The sequence below is a fragment of the Lissotriton vulgaris genome, chromosome 11 (assembly GCF_964263255.1).
Source record: "Lissotriton vulgaris chromosome 11, aLisVul1.2, whole genome shotgun sequence".
Lineage (NCBI taxonomy): Eukaryota > Metazoa > Chordata > Amphibia > Caudata > Salamandridae > Lissotriton > Lissotriton vulgaris.
This window is the reverse complement of record NC_141699.1, coordinates 111802813-111820849: the sequence shown is the minus strand read 5'-3', so window position 1 is coordinate 111820849 and position 18037 is coordinate 111802813. Positions and strand designations below refer to the sequence as shown.

Here is an 18037-nt window from a genome sequence, read left to right as displayed (position 1 = left end):
AGTACATTCCTGCCCTTTTGAGCAGCAAGGTGGTTTGTTGCATTTTGTGAGAGTATGACAAATATGCCCTTTATCTCAATATTCTGTATGAATCAGCACCCTTGCCTTGTACTCCTCTATACGCCACTTTTTAAATCCATAGCAGGCATTTTTACCTTAGGAACTACACTCCTTTACGAAGCACGAGTGTGAAGTGGGTTCTGACCGGACCGCAGTTAAGGGTCCACATGGATGCTAAGGTAAGGCAAAGACATGCTATATAAACCAAGCTCCAGAGCATACTTCTATAGTATCTATTGCGTTATTGCAATTAATTTTATTTGGTCTTTGCAAATAGGGGAGCATCTTGTTCCTATGGAACTTCTAGCCCATTCCACAATGCACAAGTCAGCATGCACGTGGAACGCATACGCAAGTCTACTGAGCAGGAGGCATATTCAAACACCAAATCATGGGACAAAGTCGCACACAACACATTGGTTTTGTCTTTTAATAATGAGGTATTTAGACTATTTACAATGAAACAATACTTACAAGGCAGTAACAAAATAGAAAAAAAATCACTTCTCCACAACTAACCTTTTTGCTGCTGGAATATTGTCCTTGGGGATACCTCTACTATTGCTCTGAAGCTCCCTTCGCTCCCACAGCCCCCAGGGCTATGCACATTCATGTGGCAACTAGTTTTAGGATACAGGTTGCAGTGGTGGGTTTTGCAGTTTGGGGATAGCTGTGGCTGGAAGCTTCATGAGACGTGACCCAGTGATAGGTTCAGCCGGACAATGCAACCCAAATCCATCCTCACATTGTCGATAAAGAGGTCGAAAAGCACTCTTGGAAGATCTGTAAACCTAGCCACCATGTGCCCTGTCAATCACTCTCCTGTTCAAACTGCATTTGAAACACTTCAAAAGAAGCAGCAAACAGAGACCTTGTCTGCCACCAGAAGCTGTGTCCACAGCTAAGCGTTTCCTTAAGACGGACTTGACTGATGTACCCTGGAAATATCCTCGCCTTGTTCCTGCACTGATGTACCCACAAACGGCTTTATATGTGGTCCTCTAGGTACAGGTGGTACCAATATCCAACTTGATAGAACATACTTTACCAACCTCAAATGGATCTGGATCTGTTGCCTGCACATTGCACACAGAATTCTGCAGCAAATCCATTATTCCTCTACGCAAAATATTGCAGCGAGTCGCAATGCACCTATGGTCACCAGCCTCTGCTAAAACTACTCATTGTCTTGTGCGTACTATTAGGTTCTTGCATATAAGCCATTGTGCCACGAGGCCGCACAGAAAGTCCCGCCCACACCCCACTAAATTTGCAGCTGTACCCATGTGCATGTGAGTAATATACTCATTATATAGCTTATCTTGGACAAAAGTGTGCAGTGACACTACTGTTTGCAAGTAAACGCTTCCTGCTACAGCCCTAGACATTCTTGGCCAGTGTCTCACTTACAGTCAGTGTTTCTTTCATTTTTAGTTTTTGCTTTTTCTTTACCTCGTCGATTAATGCCCATCCTGTCTCTTAACACTTGTACCTAAAATGGAAAGAACTGAGCCACCGCTACCACACTGCATGTACTTGCCACAATCTCTGGATAGCCCTACTTCAATAAAGGTTACGGTAGTCTTGTTGCGAAGCACTGGTTTTCCCCTCTCCCCGCTCTTAAAACAATGAAAAGCACAATTATTAAGGGCACCTCGACAATGACGAGTACTTCAACATGTGACGCGGGCAGACATCCTGATTGGAGCTCCAGGAAAGCGCCCATGTTCTGCCCAAGCAGCTGCCACTACCTGGACACCCGGCACGTACCACGGTGTCGCGTTTCATCTGTAGATTACTTCAATGACTCCCATTTCCCTCCCTGGACACAATGATGAACATAACACAGAACTGACCGGTCAGACGGGTTTGAAGTGACAAATACACGGATGGTGACCACGCACCATAGGGTTTCCCGCCCAAGCTCAGGCACCTCGGATCTCAAGGTCACCAGTGTGTCAGTCCGCCTTTGCTCCTTACAAGTTGCACCTTAGAACATCCAATTGAGGCTGTTGTGACCAGTGTCCCTGAGCCCCTCCAAGCCCTCTCTGGAAGCCACCGACCAAGGGGGGGAAAACAATATAGACATAGCAAGACGGACGCTCTAAAATGGAGGTCGGGCGTGCGCTCTGCTGCATGTCCCAATAGGTGCGTTCACGCACTGTTATTTTCAGGCCCCTGGGGTGCCAGTCTGACCCATCAAAGGGACATCTCCTTCTTGGAGACCCTCCTCCACAGGCGTCTGGCTTGCATGCACCACAATGGTGTTCTCGTCCACAATCTCGCAGGAAGGGTTGGTGAAGGCGGACAGTGGTAGAGTGATGCGCTGCATCTCACGCTCGTACACCGTCTGCTCGCGCTGCTTCTTCAAGTCCCGACCCCTAGGGAGAGGAAGGTTTGAGGGAGTCAGTCAGAATAATCTTTATTAAGTTAATAATCAAAACAATGAAAGATATAAACAAATACGAGGGTGTAACAGTTACATACCAATAATAATATTATTAGTAAACATTCACAGAGAGAAATTCATCTTGACACAATAAAAATCAATTTTGATCACATTTTCCATATATAAAGATGGAATTGATGAATAATAAGCCTCAAAAACCATAATGAGTCATCAGGATAAAGAAAAAAAAAGAGGTAAACCATGTATACCAAATGTAAATTAACCCCATTTTTTTCTACATCTAACAGTGGACATAAAAAAACTGGCAACAATAAAACAAACAAATTCATTGGGTAACATTTGTAAAAAGATGAAAGCGGATCTAGCCTGAGTGAATCCCCTCTTTGAAAAGGTGTCTAATAAATCTCCCTTACTAATGATCTCAGGGTGGGTATACAGGTCAGGCCGGCCCATCTCATGGCAAATATGAATAACATAATTAAGCCATGATATATATTTCGCCTTGTCCAATTACATACAATCCCTTAGGATAGTCCTGTTGAGTTCAGGTCAGGGTTAGACCATATTGTGATCCATCTTAACAAAGGCTGTATTTCCAATACATCCGAAAGGTAGCCCACCACGAGTTCTTCCTGAACCACACAGGAGGCAGTGGATTGGGGCACTGCCAAAAAAAGGCACCTTTAAAATTCATTCTCTAGTATTTGCACCTCTTGCGTATTTTTGTAGCCCCAAATGTCACTCCCATAAGAAGCCAAAGAGATTCATTTCGCCTGATAAATTTAAATAAGAGCCTTAATTGGTTTAGCACCTAAGCGACTAGCAAAATTAAAGACTAAGGCCACTGTCCTGGCAAAAACATTTCTTTGAGGGACTCATCAATACAAGAACCTAAAGGTCAAAGTACCGGTGAGTAACCTGGCATTGCCTAATTCCAACCAACCTCTGCATAGGGGGCACCGTTATCATGATGGCTTCAAAGAAGCCACTGCAAAAGGATATTTGCTAAAGGTGCAAAGGTCTTCATCTGCCTGGCAGAGATCTCTCTATATTGTACTGCATTGTATTTTAACGTGTATATAGCACTTACTACACCTATGGTGGGTGGTCTTGTGCCAAGGCCGCAAAGTACATTTCCCTGCTTCCTTGGCAGACTGGTGGATTTACTTCCATACTAGAAATAAGGGCAAACGTCCGCCAGTGTCATTGCAACCTAAGTGTGCCATGTGTGTGCACAGTGTTTTATTGCAAATTGAAGGGCAGTATGTGAAATTGGTCCAGCTAGTTTCAGATCTTTGTGATATCACTCATACCTGGGAGAATGTGATGTTGCTAATCCAGTAATGCCAACGTCAAGGCGGAGGTGTGATATTTGTAGTGTGGGGGTGAAGTGTGTAATTGCGAAGGCACCAGCAATATCACATTGCTAGTGATGGGGAATCACTGTGATGTTCCAAGTATGGTGACAAATGTTGAGATTGCCAGTATGACGCATGCGATACAGTTCCAGTGCAAGCGTAGTCTAGTAATATTTCTAGCTTGGCGACACTGCTTGCTAGAGCCGGTTTGGCCGCAGTATGCTATAGTGCCAGGGCAAGCAGAGTGTGTGACATTGTCAGTAAGTGAGCAGGACATCACAGTACCATATCAAAGTGAGGCCATATGAATAGTGGAAATGCAGAATACAATATTGCAAGTGCAGTATGCCACAGTGCTTGTTTGAGGGTTCAGAGTAATTGTGCCAGTCGATGGCAGATTGCAATGTTGCTGATGCACGGGCAGGGAACGATACTGGCAGATAGAAGAGGACGAGATTTCTATTCGGAGAGCAGTGTGGTCTGGGACATCTTAAGTATTTTGGGAGCACGGGGCTGAATGCCTTTTGGGGGGCCCTGTTCGACTCATCCTGGACATCCCTTGTCACAGCCACATCTCTGCACATCTGAGAGACCTGCACTGGCTCCCCGTCAACAAGAGGATCACGTTCAGACTCCTCACCCACGCACACAAGGCTCTCCACGACATGGCTCCAAATACCTCAACAGCCGCCTCGCATTCTACACACCCACTCGCCAGCTTCGATCCGCCAACCTCGCCCTCGCCACCGTCCCACGAATTCGCAGATCCACCGCCAGGAGAAAGATCCTTCTCCTACCTGGCGGCCTAGACATGGAACTCCCTCCCCACCCACCTACGGCTGACCCAGGATCATCTCTTTTTCAGGAAACAACTCAAGGCTGTTCGAGCAGTAGCGACTCCCCCTCCCCCCAGCGCCTTGAGACCCTAGCGGGTGAGTAGCGCGCTATACAAATTTGCTGATTGATTGATTAAAAAAAGCTTTGAATTTATGATCAAATTTCAGCTCTTTTATGCTGTCTTTGACCAGGTCACTGACAGTGCACAGGGATACTTGTCCAAATTCTAAAGTTGTTACATCTAATATTGAGGGATAGTGATGTGTGTTTTCAATGTTGTAACACTATTACGTCTGCAAATAATCTCTAGGACTCCCTCCCATTTCTTATATGCGAGGTCCTGTTTTATTCTAAAATAAACTTTTTATGGATGTTACATGAAACAAAAATATTTCTTTGCAGAATGACTGTAATAGACTCACACACGACTCACATTAAAATAAATTAAAGGGAAAGGGGAACAGTAATTTAAACCATCTGTTTAATAATTAATTCAGGTCATCAGGGCTGTAAAGGGATGTGTCCCACATTATGCCTCCGTTTATGTTAAAAGATTTGCTGTGACTTAAAAGGTGTCTAATATTGGATTTTGCTTCAGTACCAATCTGAGGCAAAAAGAGGGTAGGATAGTAGGCAGAAAAACTACTAGTTTGCTTACCAAAAATCATGTAGAAAAGGTTCAACTTGATGCAGTTGTAGAACAAATAGTTTTGCTCAAGATTTGTGATATTACGATTATAGCCCCAAGTATGTACAGTCCACAGCACTCCATAAATTAGATTTACAATTCTTCCTCTTTTAAGATTTTTCACACACTCGTTTCACCCTTTGGCTTATTTCTGGACCTTTTCCAAGACAAAGGTAATACGATTCCAAAAATATCTGAATTCTATTGTAGTTCAGATTGGAACGTAACTAACAAAGGGCGGGTCAATCTTAGGTGGCCTGTGGAACGGGGTCCTGTGCGGTCTAACTGGTCTGTGTCCAGACGGACTGTTAGCAAGAGAAAGGGGAGACAGAAAATATTACAGCTGCCTGAAAACACACAACCTTTGTGGGATGTAAACAAACTTGAGAGAGCCTGATAATTCTGCATGTAAACTCCACAAAAGTACAATATAGAAATGGATAGATGCACAGCTGGTTGTATATAACAAAAGTTCGTTTCAGATTTCAAAATAGTTAGTTAATTTTTGTAGGTGCTCCAAAAGGTGGCGCCAAGGGTCCAATGGCGTCGAAGGTAAATGCAAAAAATGTGAACCTAGAGGGTCTCTAGGGTCATCCCTTGTTGGGCACACTAGTCATTATCTTTCTACAAAGAAAAGATTTCCATTCCGTAGTGTTTGATGTTAAGCAGCAAAATGTATTGATTTTTAGCGTATTTAGTTAGTTTTTCATGATATTTGTACTTCTTGAAACATTTATGATACAGGCAATGTCATTCTGTCTTATCATATCCAATAAACCAGCTGATACACTCCACCAGGTCAGTTTCATTGTGAAACACACGCGTTTTTTGACTCGTGTATAAATCCTTCGTTTTAAGCTTTGTTCAATCCCCGCGATCCCACCAGCCTAATAGTATCCTCCCTATTCCTTTCAGATCTGATATTTACATGAAGAAAGGCATGTAAGTAATTGCTTCCCCTCACCCCTTGTGTATATACCACACCCTTGTTTATATACCGTACCCACATGACCACATTGCACTGTTGACCTTTATGCACCGTTGTGATTTTGACGCAAGTTTTTTTTAAATCACTAGTAATGTTACTTCATTTTCGTTCTTACAGTGTCTATTTCCCTGATGAAGGGCATGACCTCTTAATGCCCGAAATGCATTGGATATGATAAGACAGAATGACATTGCCTGTATCATAAATGTTTCAAGAAGTACAAATATCATGAAAAACTAACTAAATACGCTAAAAATCAATAAACTCCACAAAAGTGTCAGCACTTTCGGTATTTTATGTACATATTACTGTTCTGTTTTTTCTTTACCAATAAAGGCCTATTTATTTTCAGAAGAGCACGCTCTGATTGGCCATTAAGTTTATTGAGTGTTATTCACTGAACCAGTCATACTGTCTCTGAATTCCTAAACTTCTCCACCTTCTCTATTTAAGGCTCGATTTCGCGACCTTGCAACCACTTAAAGGCCATAAGTCTGAAGGTAGTACCATTGTGGTGTGCCTGTACACCAGCGGTAAATGATGCAACCCCCATGGGGGTAACAAGTGCTGTATGAATGCAAACCTGTCTTTCCCTTTTATCCCTCCGCTATCCTTCTCACTCCAAATAACGGACTAATATCCCCCACTGAAATTTATGGGCTTCCTGAATAGCATGTTTCAACACCCCATCAAGGGTAACAAGCGCTATATAAATACAAACCTTTTTTCCTCCTCTATCCTTCTGCTATCATTCTAAATCCAAACAACTGACTAGCCTATCTACCACTTAAAATGTACTTGCATGTTTCACTATACTGATTCAACGCCTTCGACGCCTCGTCAGTAGTAGTAAGCGCTATATAAATGCAATTACAATACAATACAATTACAATACGATTCCCAGTAACAAAATATTACACCACCACCCCTAGAAGAGGCATCATGCCCGCCGAATGCAATACTAACCTCTTGTATATGTATCCCACGACAATACCACTTCCTATTGCAATAATGATGACCATCATGAGGACGCCCAGCACGTAACCTGTGGAAAAACATACCAGAGCGTGAGGACCTGATGCATCCACTGCCACATGGTGGAGGACATGAAACTCAAGGGGCACCCGTGTGGGTGGAGAAGGGGGAGAGCAGAGGAATATTCACTTGTTTGGCAGCTTGAGGACCCCTTCACAATCTCTACATATCCCGGTCATCTATTTTTACAAAAGCAACTTTATGGAAGTTGGCTTGAGGTCTACTCAAGACTGGCCCATAGTGGAGGGCCTCAAAACAGCCTCTTGTCGTTTGCGTAATCCACAAATGCTGGCGTCTCCCCTACGTTCACTATAATGTTGAGCAAAAGCCCAAAAGCCCACAATCCCTCACACGTCACACCATTTTCAGATAATTTTTTAATCAAGCTTGCTTTGGGTTCAGATGCATGCCTTAAAGTAAGTTTAACTGCCGACTTTCAGCTCTGCTTGTAGGAAAAGAATTCCAAAAACTAAAATAATTGTGCTAATTTTAAGGTATAAGAAAGAACAAAATGGCACTTAAGTTTTTCCCTTGACGCCTACAATCAGGGACTCTAGCCAAATACCTGCTTTTGTAACCAGCTGTGGCCACCCATTGCTGCATGAAGAACAGAGGTCGCCCTAGGATTGGCAGATGTGGAGGGAAGGACTCAAGAGCAGCAGATGTGTGCCCGGCACATGAAGTATGTGTGCAGGGTCTGCATCACACACTAGAGCCAAGCACCCAGTACAGCACCAGAATATCATGGAATGGTATGCAAAGACGTGTCCTTTGGACAAATGGTGGTGGCAAAGGAATAAAATCCCCTCTGGTGTGTTAAAGATAGTTCAGTGACACAGTGCACTCGCCAGGGTTGGAAATTTAAAGATGGCACAAAGGCTGGTAGAAAAATATTATTAGGAAGCGTGGTGCTAGGGTCACTCAGGTGCGTGGTGTACAAGTCATGAGTCAGGTAGGTCTCTAGGCAGTAAAACGGCAGATAAATACAACTTTAGCGGGGGAGACGGGTCAGAGGTTGCATTACTAGTTTAAACACTTGAATAAATTTACCAAGGGTCCCCAAATCTTTCTTCTCTTTCGGCTTCACTCGGACCCGCTGACTGATCCCAATGACTGGCTGCACCGCTGCAGATTCACCGCGGGCCGGTAGCAAGTCAGCCGACTCGAATACTTGTGTCTTGTCGGGTTCCGCATCCTGAGGATTACCAGCCACAGCAGTAGGGCTAAGAGTGTCCCGCGCTGAAAGAAAATATGGAAAACGTTAGCCGAAATGTTGTATCAAGTGTCACCTCACTAACATATTTAAGTGATTGTCCATTGTGGACTGTGCATCTTCCTTTACCACATCCATCATGACGAGTCCCTCACCGAAACCAGTCTCCTGCTGCAATCAGACAGCCCAGGACCGTGAATTAAATAGGTTTCTTTGCAGGGCTCATATGCAGCCAACAGTCAGGAACCCTACCTGAACATGTGTTTTCCAAACCTCAATCTGGCCCACCCAGAGTTCTCTGCCCGAAGAGTTAAACCACCTAAATCAAAAGCAAATGTCTATCCTAAATAGTTGAGTGGTGGGGATGGAGGCTTGCACGCCAGTTTCTCTCTTCCGAGACGTGAGTGCTTAAGAGGAAGTTATCCGAAATATTGCAGAATTTTCTACAGAATGTAGTAGTAACCTGGGAGAAACTAGCAGATTTTATGACAATGCAACAGGGTTTTTAAAAGGGACAGGCATTGATATTTCAATATTTTTTCATTCAATGTGGCATTTAATCCAACCGCTATCAGATTACTGGACAAGTAGTTTTGCTTTTGACATAGGTATTTACACACTTCCTCAGAAGTTTACCATTTATCGATACGGCATAGTGCACCACCATAAATTTGCAAGCTCACAAGTGACAAAGATGGAGATTAAAATTTGAAAGATGGGTACACGCTTGCGGTTCACTAATGGTTCAAGTAGAAACGTGGTGGTTGTGTGCAGGCACCATTTTCGGGGCTAAAAAATGTCAGCCCCTGGGTTACAAATTTTAATCAGGCTAGAAAAAAGGCACTTTACAAAACAAAATATATGTTGTCTATCTGCTCAATTGTGACAACAGAATAAAAACCTTAAAACAATCTTTTAAACTATAGGTAACTGCTCTAGGCAAAAATAAAAATCCACTAGATTGCCAGAAACCCTGTTTTTGGTCTCAACAATTTGCCAATAAATGTAAAACTAACTGTACTTAAAATACAACCATTTGCAATTTCTTTTTCAAATGACAATAAATTTGAAATCCAAAATGTGTTTTTAATTCGGGATGAAAGTACCTTTTCCAATAGAAAGTCATTGCAAACTTGAATGACTGGCACAGCACAAAGGTGTCTTGTAAAGCGCACTGCTACCCGGAGGCGTCCTGGCGCTATAGACCACTGGGGAACCCGTCCTGGCTTTCCAGAGTAATACCCAGAGTTGCCGAGTGTGATCCCTGTTTAGAGTAGGCACCGAGGCGAGAATTATCAAGTCCACTGACCCTGGTTCACAACCCTGCCGCGTTGGGGATTGAACCCTGGTCCCGGGCCGTTCTCTGCTTCCGGGTCTGCCGCCTCTAACCAGTGAGCCACACCACTCCAGACGCGTAGAGTGAAGTGGAGTAGAGTGCAGTCCGAGTGCAGTGGTGCATAGTAGATTAGAGTGGCGTAGAGTGGATTGGCATAGACTGTAGTGGCATAGAGTACACTGATGAGTGCATTGGCGGAGAGTAGAATGGTGCAGAGTACAATGCAGTGAGCTAGAGTGCAGTGCTGCAGGGTAGAGTGCCACAGAGTAGAGAGGTGCAGAGTGTGCAGTGTTGCAGAGTAGAGTGTTGTAGAGAGCAATGGTGTAGAGTAGAGTGGCGAAGAGTGCAGTGGTGTACAGTGGTGCAGAATAAAGTGAGATAGAGTGCAATGGTATAGAGTAGAGTGCAGTGGCGTAGAGTGTTGAGAATAGGGTGAAGAGGAGTACAGTGCAGTGGTGCAGATTAGATAGTCAGGGAGTGCAGTGGCTTGGGTGTATTGGTTTTGAGTAAAGTCAAGTAGAGTACATTGACAGAGTGGCATAGAGTGCAGTGAGGTGGAGTAGTTCAGGGCAGATTTCAGTAAAGTGGAGTGACGTAGAGTGGAACAGCGCAGAGTGTAGTAGAGTAGATTGTTTCAGAGTAGAGTGCAGTGGCATAAAGCAGAGTGTCACGGAGTGCAGTTGTGAAGAGCAGATTTGAGTGGCTTGGCGAAGAGTGTAGTGGTACCAAGTAGAGTAGTGTGGGGTAGAGTGCATTGGCAGAGCAGAGTGGTGTAGAGTAAAGCGGAGTCGAGTGAAGTTAAGTACAGTGGAGTGGTGCAGAGTAGAATGCAGTGACACGGAGGGAAGTGGCATAGTGTGGAGTGGTGCAGTGTGTAGTGCAGTGCCGCAGTGTGGAGTGGAGTGGTGTAGTGTGGAGTAGTGCAGAGTGCAGTGTTGTTGAGTGGTGCAGAATAGAGTGGAGTAAAGTAGATTATGCATAACATGGTAGCACGCTGCCATTACAGACAATACATCTTAAATTGAAATGATCATTATGTTTACACAGCTATACAGTTTTGCAGATAAACGTATACAGCGCACAAACGATAATGTGTGGAAATGTCATCACCTGGTGTATTGATTTGTTATGACCGTATACAAATATTTGTTTCCATCAGCTTTCAGAATTACCAAAAAATGAGCTATATTTATGCTTTCAACATTCTGAAATATCGGCACAGTTAATTTAAGACATTTACATTTTGTACTAGAAAAAAATAGCATTGTACAGCTATTTAATCTAATTAAATGTAAGCCCTTATCTGGCAGCACCTCCTGTTATAACAGTCATTTGTTGGGCCCTATATTTCAATGAGAGGGCCACTGCCTTAAAATAGTGCTACCACTGTTTCTTTTTATCTTTGTACATTTAAAAACGCTCTCCCTGTTTTTACTTATCATGTATATCTGTGGAAAGTCGCTTAGGACACGATCTGTACAAAGTCGCTTAGGACACGGGCATGTGTTGTTTTATGTTGTTTTATGCTGATTCAAAGATGTTTATGTTTATTAAAAGGTGGCAAGTTCCACCCTTTTACGATTTTAACAAATCAAATAAAAGTATTTATATGAAATACCATTGTACAGCACACCCCGAGTAGCCAGCATAATTGTCACATACAGCCTCTTACTTTGAAGTCAGAGAAATATAAGTAAAGAGCATGCTTCCTGAAAGACAGAGCCTAAGATTTGACCTCTACCTCTGAATGCACATCAAATGTGACAAGATAAAAACAAGATTTAAAAGCCTGTTTACAGAAATTAATTACTGTTGGAAGAATACAAGAAATAGGGTTTGGGCAAAAAAAGTGACGACCTCAAGCTGGACAGCCTAAAACGAATAAAGCGATCAAATGTGAGATACAAACCACAACGCCAATGGTAGGCAATGAGCGGAAGGCAATCCCAGGGAAGCTTTCGGAATGTCCTCAAGATGTTGTTAGCAAACCAGACAGCTGCACTGAATGGAAGGCTTCGACCTAAAAAGTGCAAGCTCCAATACAAGGGATGCTGCATCTACCGGCTATTCTCATTATACAGAAGGGTAAGGGCCTTTGTGACAACCCATGGGTGGTGTGATCATATCTCGCACTCTGGAAGAACCCTGCCGCAACCCAAAGTGACTGATATGCCTCGAACTCTCAAAGAGAAAGCTGTGCCCTCCATTTGTAAGGGTAGTCATGTCATTTTTAAACCCAAATTAACTGTTTAAGTGTTTGATTATTAAAAAATTAAGTTTCCGTTCCTTAAAACTGGTAACCGTTCGGCCCTCTTCTAACCTGGGCAGATCAATAACTTGTGGATAAGCAGGTGTCCCCAGTTACCCACTATGAGATGGGCCCACCCTACCATCTAAAACCTACCCATTGAGCTTGTATTGAGAGTTGCCCAAGCACTGCAGAGACAATCTCCCACAGAGAGATGCTGGAGGTAGTGGGAGATGGTTCAGATGTATGAATTACAAACTCTCCTACTAGTAGGACCATCGGCCATCAGCTTACCCGTGCTCGTTACAGGATTGCTCTCTTTGGACCTCGCTTGCTCCTTCGGACTGATGCCAGCCTCCGGCTGCACCGTGCCAGGTGCACTCCGGGATGTCATCAAGTCAGCCGGGTGATAAACCTGCTTCGTGTCGCCTTCGACGTCCTGCAGTTCCTCAAGTGTGGCCTTATGCCTCTGAGTGCCCCGCACTGTAAGAGAAAAACCTGAAAATGTCACAAGTCGCTAATAAGGCAATAGTCATTACAGGACCCTCAATCGGCATCCATCACCTCCGACAACAACCAACACCTGTACATGACCTGAAGAGCAAGGGAAACAGCCCAAAAGTGTGACTCTACCATGATGTGTGATACTTATGGTAATTAAATTTATAACACGCACATATCACCCCAAGAGGGGTATCTTGTCACAAATACCAGGATAACAGGCAGAAAGTAACATGGTTAGAATAGGCTAGTCTTCAGCAATTTCCTGAATTCGAAATGATCATTGCAGATTCAAATTTGAAGAGCCAGATTATTCCAACAAAACTGGGCTAGGAAAGAACCTACATTCAGGGACTCTGGCCAAATACCTGCTTTTGAAACCAGCTAGAGGCCACCCATTGCTGCATGGAAGGCAGATCCCTGCTTTTATCCCGAAGCAGGGATTAGGGAGGGAGTGTGGAGTGCCTCAAGTAACAAGTCACTGGTGGCTATGCCAGCCCACGAAGAGATGGATAACAGAGTTCAAAGTAATGAATGAGTATCCAGCCACCAGCAGCGAAGGATAAAAGAGCTTGCGTGCCCAGCCATCGCGAAGAATAAGGATGACCGAGTGTGTAGTAACTGCTAAGTACTAACCACTGGCGACAGAAGGAATAGAAGGAGTAACTGTTCGTCTCCCATCACTTAGGATCAAGGGCTAGATGAGTAACGAATACCTGTCCAGTATCCTATGAATGAGTAACTCGTGATCATCCTCGCACTAGGAAGCGGAGCAAAGTCTCGATAGGATATCTACCTCCCACGAAGGGCGGGGGCTGAAGTAAACGGGTGTCAGGAAGTTTCCGGGCGGTGTGGATTGAAGGGTACTCGTAACAGTGGTGAAGTGGATGTGTGCGCCTTAGAGGGAGAATTGGAGCTGTAGGCCTGAGTGGTGAAAGTGGAACAGTATGTCTGAGGCAGTGCAGTGGAAAACAAATGTGGATCGGTGTGGGAGTGGTTGAGGTGTAGAAGTGTGGTTGGAAATTGCAGATGTGAAAGGTTGTTCCTTAGATAGATGTAGAGAGGCGATGTTGTAGAGTCTTGTGCCTGAGAGTCGGAGGAGCGGAGGTAGTAGTGGACAGGTAGGCCTGAGATCGTTAGATATGAAGGAAAGGGCCAGTTTCTGTTCCCAGTCCGGCCCTGTCTGTCACTGTTTGTCCGTCTATCTCTTCCATCTTTCCCGCTATTGTGGTTTTGATGGTCTAGCTTGCAGGCACACCCGGCACAGGTAAGCGCGGCGGGTATGGGAAGGGGGGGAATAAGTCAACAGACGACGGAATAGATAAAATATAAATAAAATAATAAAACCACTTACCTTGCGCAAGGTATGTGATTTTATTTAATTTAATTTTATCTATCCCGTTATCTGTCGACTTACCCCTTACCCTGCCTCATCGCTCTTACTCGTGCCATCCGCGCCTGCTAGCTTGACAGCTGTCGCCAAACAATTATGTAAGCATCACTATAGAGGGGCTTTGGCTCCGCCCACATGTTGGTAGCCAGAGGTATAAGTTTTGGTTGGGCAGACATGCTTCCACACAAAAAATTGAAAGCCCTACCCACAGCTATGATCATTGTGTTTACTTATCCAGCTGCTGAACTTGCTTAACCTTATAGGGACACACACGACATTATAATTCTATAAAAGTCTCAGATAACTAGATAATTCATGGTGGTTTTCTCTGGCTTTAGCACTGATGGGAGGACGACAGACTTTAACCTACATGGATTCTTAGGTCTGGCTTGAAAGGGCAAATGCCACCTGCCTTTTAACATACACCAATATTACTCAACATTTATTTGCATCCACGCAAATACATATCCATTTTAGTGCTATTTACTTGAAATGTTTCACATTACTGTACAATATGCCTTTAAAGCTAGACCTACTGGCATTGCCAATGCTTGACTATCTCTTGTACTGAGTTAAAGTATAACTAAGTTTGGGCGGGCCCCACCTGCAATCACCGGAGGTGAGAGGCTTTGAGAGGGGGGAGAGAGAGTGAGAGAAAGGGTGAGAGGGAGAGAGAGCGCGTTACCAAGGCAGTACACAGACTCGCAGGGATTACAGGTCAGAAAGCTCAGTGGGTTCAGGTGACGGCTGCACACATCGGTCTGTAACCTGAAAGACAAGTATGACTCCCGGCAGTTGGGCACTCCTTTCATCATTCCACACTCAGCTCTGAACAAGCGGAATTGAGCAACAGTGACTTATTGTACCTGAAGAGCACAAGTGTTGTGTGCAAAGGGTGCACTAGTCAACTCCTCAAACACACACACACACACAAAACACAGTGCAGCCGCAAACTACTCAAAATCTATCAGAAATTCCCGATACCATCGGAAGTTTGGAAAGAATTGTAAATCTTATTTAACGAGAAAAATCTGGACAATAATAAAAGCGTCACAGCTAACCCACTAAGCAAAAAACACAACAGATCCCTCTCCCAGCAAACGTTCCATGTCATAATTCCTAAAAACCCTCAAACAGAACCATATGCATAAAGTGCAATCATATGGAGGAATGTACACACTCGAGCACACACACATATGCTGGTTCACGCACGTGCCATGCTAGCATGAGCAAGAAGCATCGCACGAACCAAATCCATGCAAGAATACACACACGCACGTATGACCAGAAAGATATACGAAGAGGAACCCAAACCATAGACTCTTGAGGGGGTACCCATACTAAAATATATGCATGAGTGTATACCAACACAAAGACGTAAAGGAAGGTGCGCAAGCATACATGCACAAACTGACACAAGCAGACACGCGTCAACGCACCCACGAACATTTGCAAGGTATGCAACATGTTTACTTTAAATTAATCAATTACATAAAAACGTTTTAACTATATGCAGGAACGCACACACAACGTACACACAAAAATACTCATAAAGACAACCCTCCCCACCCACAAACACTGACCCAAACATACACATTATTGTTATGGACACACTTGCTCACACAAACGTTTGTAGAAAAGTACAGAGGCGCGTAATAATGACGCATGTGCAAGAAGGTGCACAGACATACTCCTGGTCCACACAAACCATGGCTAGGGAGGTACACAGAGGCAGATGCTGCCACGAGCACGTATACGAGTCCAGCCCAAGAGAAGCAGGACGCGAAGCGCGCCGTGATTTTCCACACAAACAGCCGCATATTAACACACGCCGCAGGACGGCTCTTCTCAGAACCGGCAGCACCGAGGCATTCTGAGAATACACGTCTGAGACGGGTGGGGGGAGGGCGGGTGATGGGAGGGCGGCTCTCTCTTACAGACCCCACAGAACTGGTTACGAAACCAACAGCTGGGACTGTGCACAACATAAACGCGACGGGGCACGCAGAGGCTGTGCTTGCCCTGGGTGGCGTGGGGAGGGCGGTGTGGCATGGAAGAGGTTGGTGGGCAACAGGGGAAAGATAACACATCTAGGAACGGGGCAAAGGCAGGTTACGAGGCCTGCAGCAAAAGAGGGTAGAGGTGGCAGTCACCAACTGCCCCTCAGAATAACCCTGGAAGACTTTAAAAGGTGTTGCATTTTGTTTTAATCATGTAACATTTGCTGTGCATTCACAGAAAGAGGTAAAATGTTAGGCAATGTCTCCTCAGAAACTGCTGGTTATTATTTTAACATTGCTACTGGTATTTACTTTTCTCTTCTTCAACTGCAGTGAGTGCATTTTGCAACTTAGAAACAATGGATACAATGCAGCCTTCACCTTTCACACTTTGTACCCCAGAAGGATTGTCACTAACACACAACAAAATCTGCACACTTGTTTGTATACTTGTAAATCAAAATATATCAGGAGCGGGTAAAGATCAAATAACTTTTGCAGGAACATCGAGTCAAATACAGGAAAATATATAATTTCAAATGAGATATTTTTTGTAATTTTGAAGTGTGATGAAACAAAGATTTTAATACGATCAAAACAAAGCAAGACACTTTATTTGTGTGTTATATAGGATGAGCAGTAAAACTGCATGTTGACGCACTTTGATTGGGCATTTAAAGAGGTCATTTCAATCAAAATTGGGACAATGTGATGTAAGAAGCATCACTGGACGCCTGTTAATACTCCACTATTCTCCTGCTGAATGAACGTGGTTCTTTTACTACACCTCGCCTTCATGCAGAATTTAGTTTTTACCACAAACCATGTCGTTTCAATAAATAATTCATTTGTGGGTTTATATAGTGCAGCTTATCACTCGTCAGGGTATCCAGGCACTGTCCATGGCCTTGGGGACATTAAGTAATTTACCCATAATGACATAACATTGATGACAGCACAGCCACTCTGAAAATTATTCCAGCACCACTGCTCCCGCCCCAACCCCGCCACCCCTTCCTGTGGGTGTGCATCAGCCACTTCTGTCTGGTACACAACTGCACCAACTCATGCTTCTTTGTAATGCCTGAAGTGAAAAACGTGGGATGGCTGAAAGTCACACACCTGACATGGGGCCAGCGGAAAAGGTGTGAAAAAAAGGGATACCAGTCGACTGGGTATATTTAATCACTGGTCAAAGCAGCCGAACTGTGGAACTCCCTTCCGGTGGAGATTCGGTTGTTGGAGGATCTTTTTTCTTTTCGTAAGGCTATTAAAACTTTCTTATTTTAACCTGGATCCTTCTTTTTAGCTGTTGTGTTTCTTGTGGCTGTTGCGTGTTACCTTGCCATGCGCCAGGACGCCCCTTAGCTGGGGCAGCTGTGCGCAGTACAAATCCACGTAACATAACATAACATAACTGTTCCCAAGTTTGTGCGGTCACTTGTAGCCAGTGAAGTGATCTAGGTCTACAACTCCCAGAATGCAATTTTATGTTTTTAAATGCAAACCCAGGACAGCAGCCTTGCACCCTTAATGACAGTTCATAGCAGATGACAAAACACCCATAAAAAAACCTGTTACAGTTTTGTAAATACAGGGATTATGTGTACACAGCAACTGCTCAAACCGCTGGTCCAAAACAGGGTAAATTCCCTCTGCTCTGCCAAGCTTCCCATGCATGCATGATGAACTGCTCCAATCCAAGTTTTTTTCTCTGTATTGTGGGGATCATTATAAAAACCAGGGCCACATTTCCAGCATGCAAAAGAAAAACCCTGGAGTGGAGAAACTACTCACATAGATCTGAAAAACTTTGCAGCTACATTCCCTCAAGTATACCTCAAAATCCAGACACCACTTTATGATAATTACCCTAATTTATTTTGGGATTTTGTTGAGGGCTACATGCCACCTTACATCAGCCTCATATTGCCTGAGGTCCGAAGATAACAGGAGAGAGCGGGACAGAA

General features: G+C 44.0%; 1 protein-coding gene across 1 annotated transcript in view; it reads right to left on the bottom strand.

Annotated features, from left to right (window-relative positions):
* Positions 1–476: 476 nt before the first annotated feature.
* Positions 477–18037, bottom strand: part of PIK3IP1 (phosphoinositide-3-kinase interacting protein 1) — a 42986-nt gene continuing 25425 nt past the window's right edge. Inside the window, exons 4-7 of the mRNA XM_086942833.1 lie at positions 12468–12656; positions 8427–8615; positions 7308–7386; positions 477–2441 (exon numbers count right to left, since the gene is read on the bottom strand). Of these exons, the coding sequence (XP_086798959.1) occupies positions 2231–2441; positions 7308–7386; positions 8427–8615; positions 12468–12656 (668 nt within the window). The 3' untranslated portion in view covers positions 477–2230. The remainder of the gene's footprint in view (positions 2442–7307; positions 7387–8426; positions 8616–12467; positions 12657–18037) is intronic.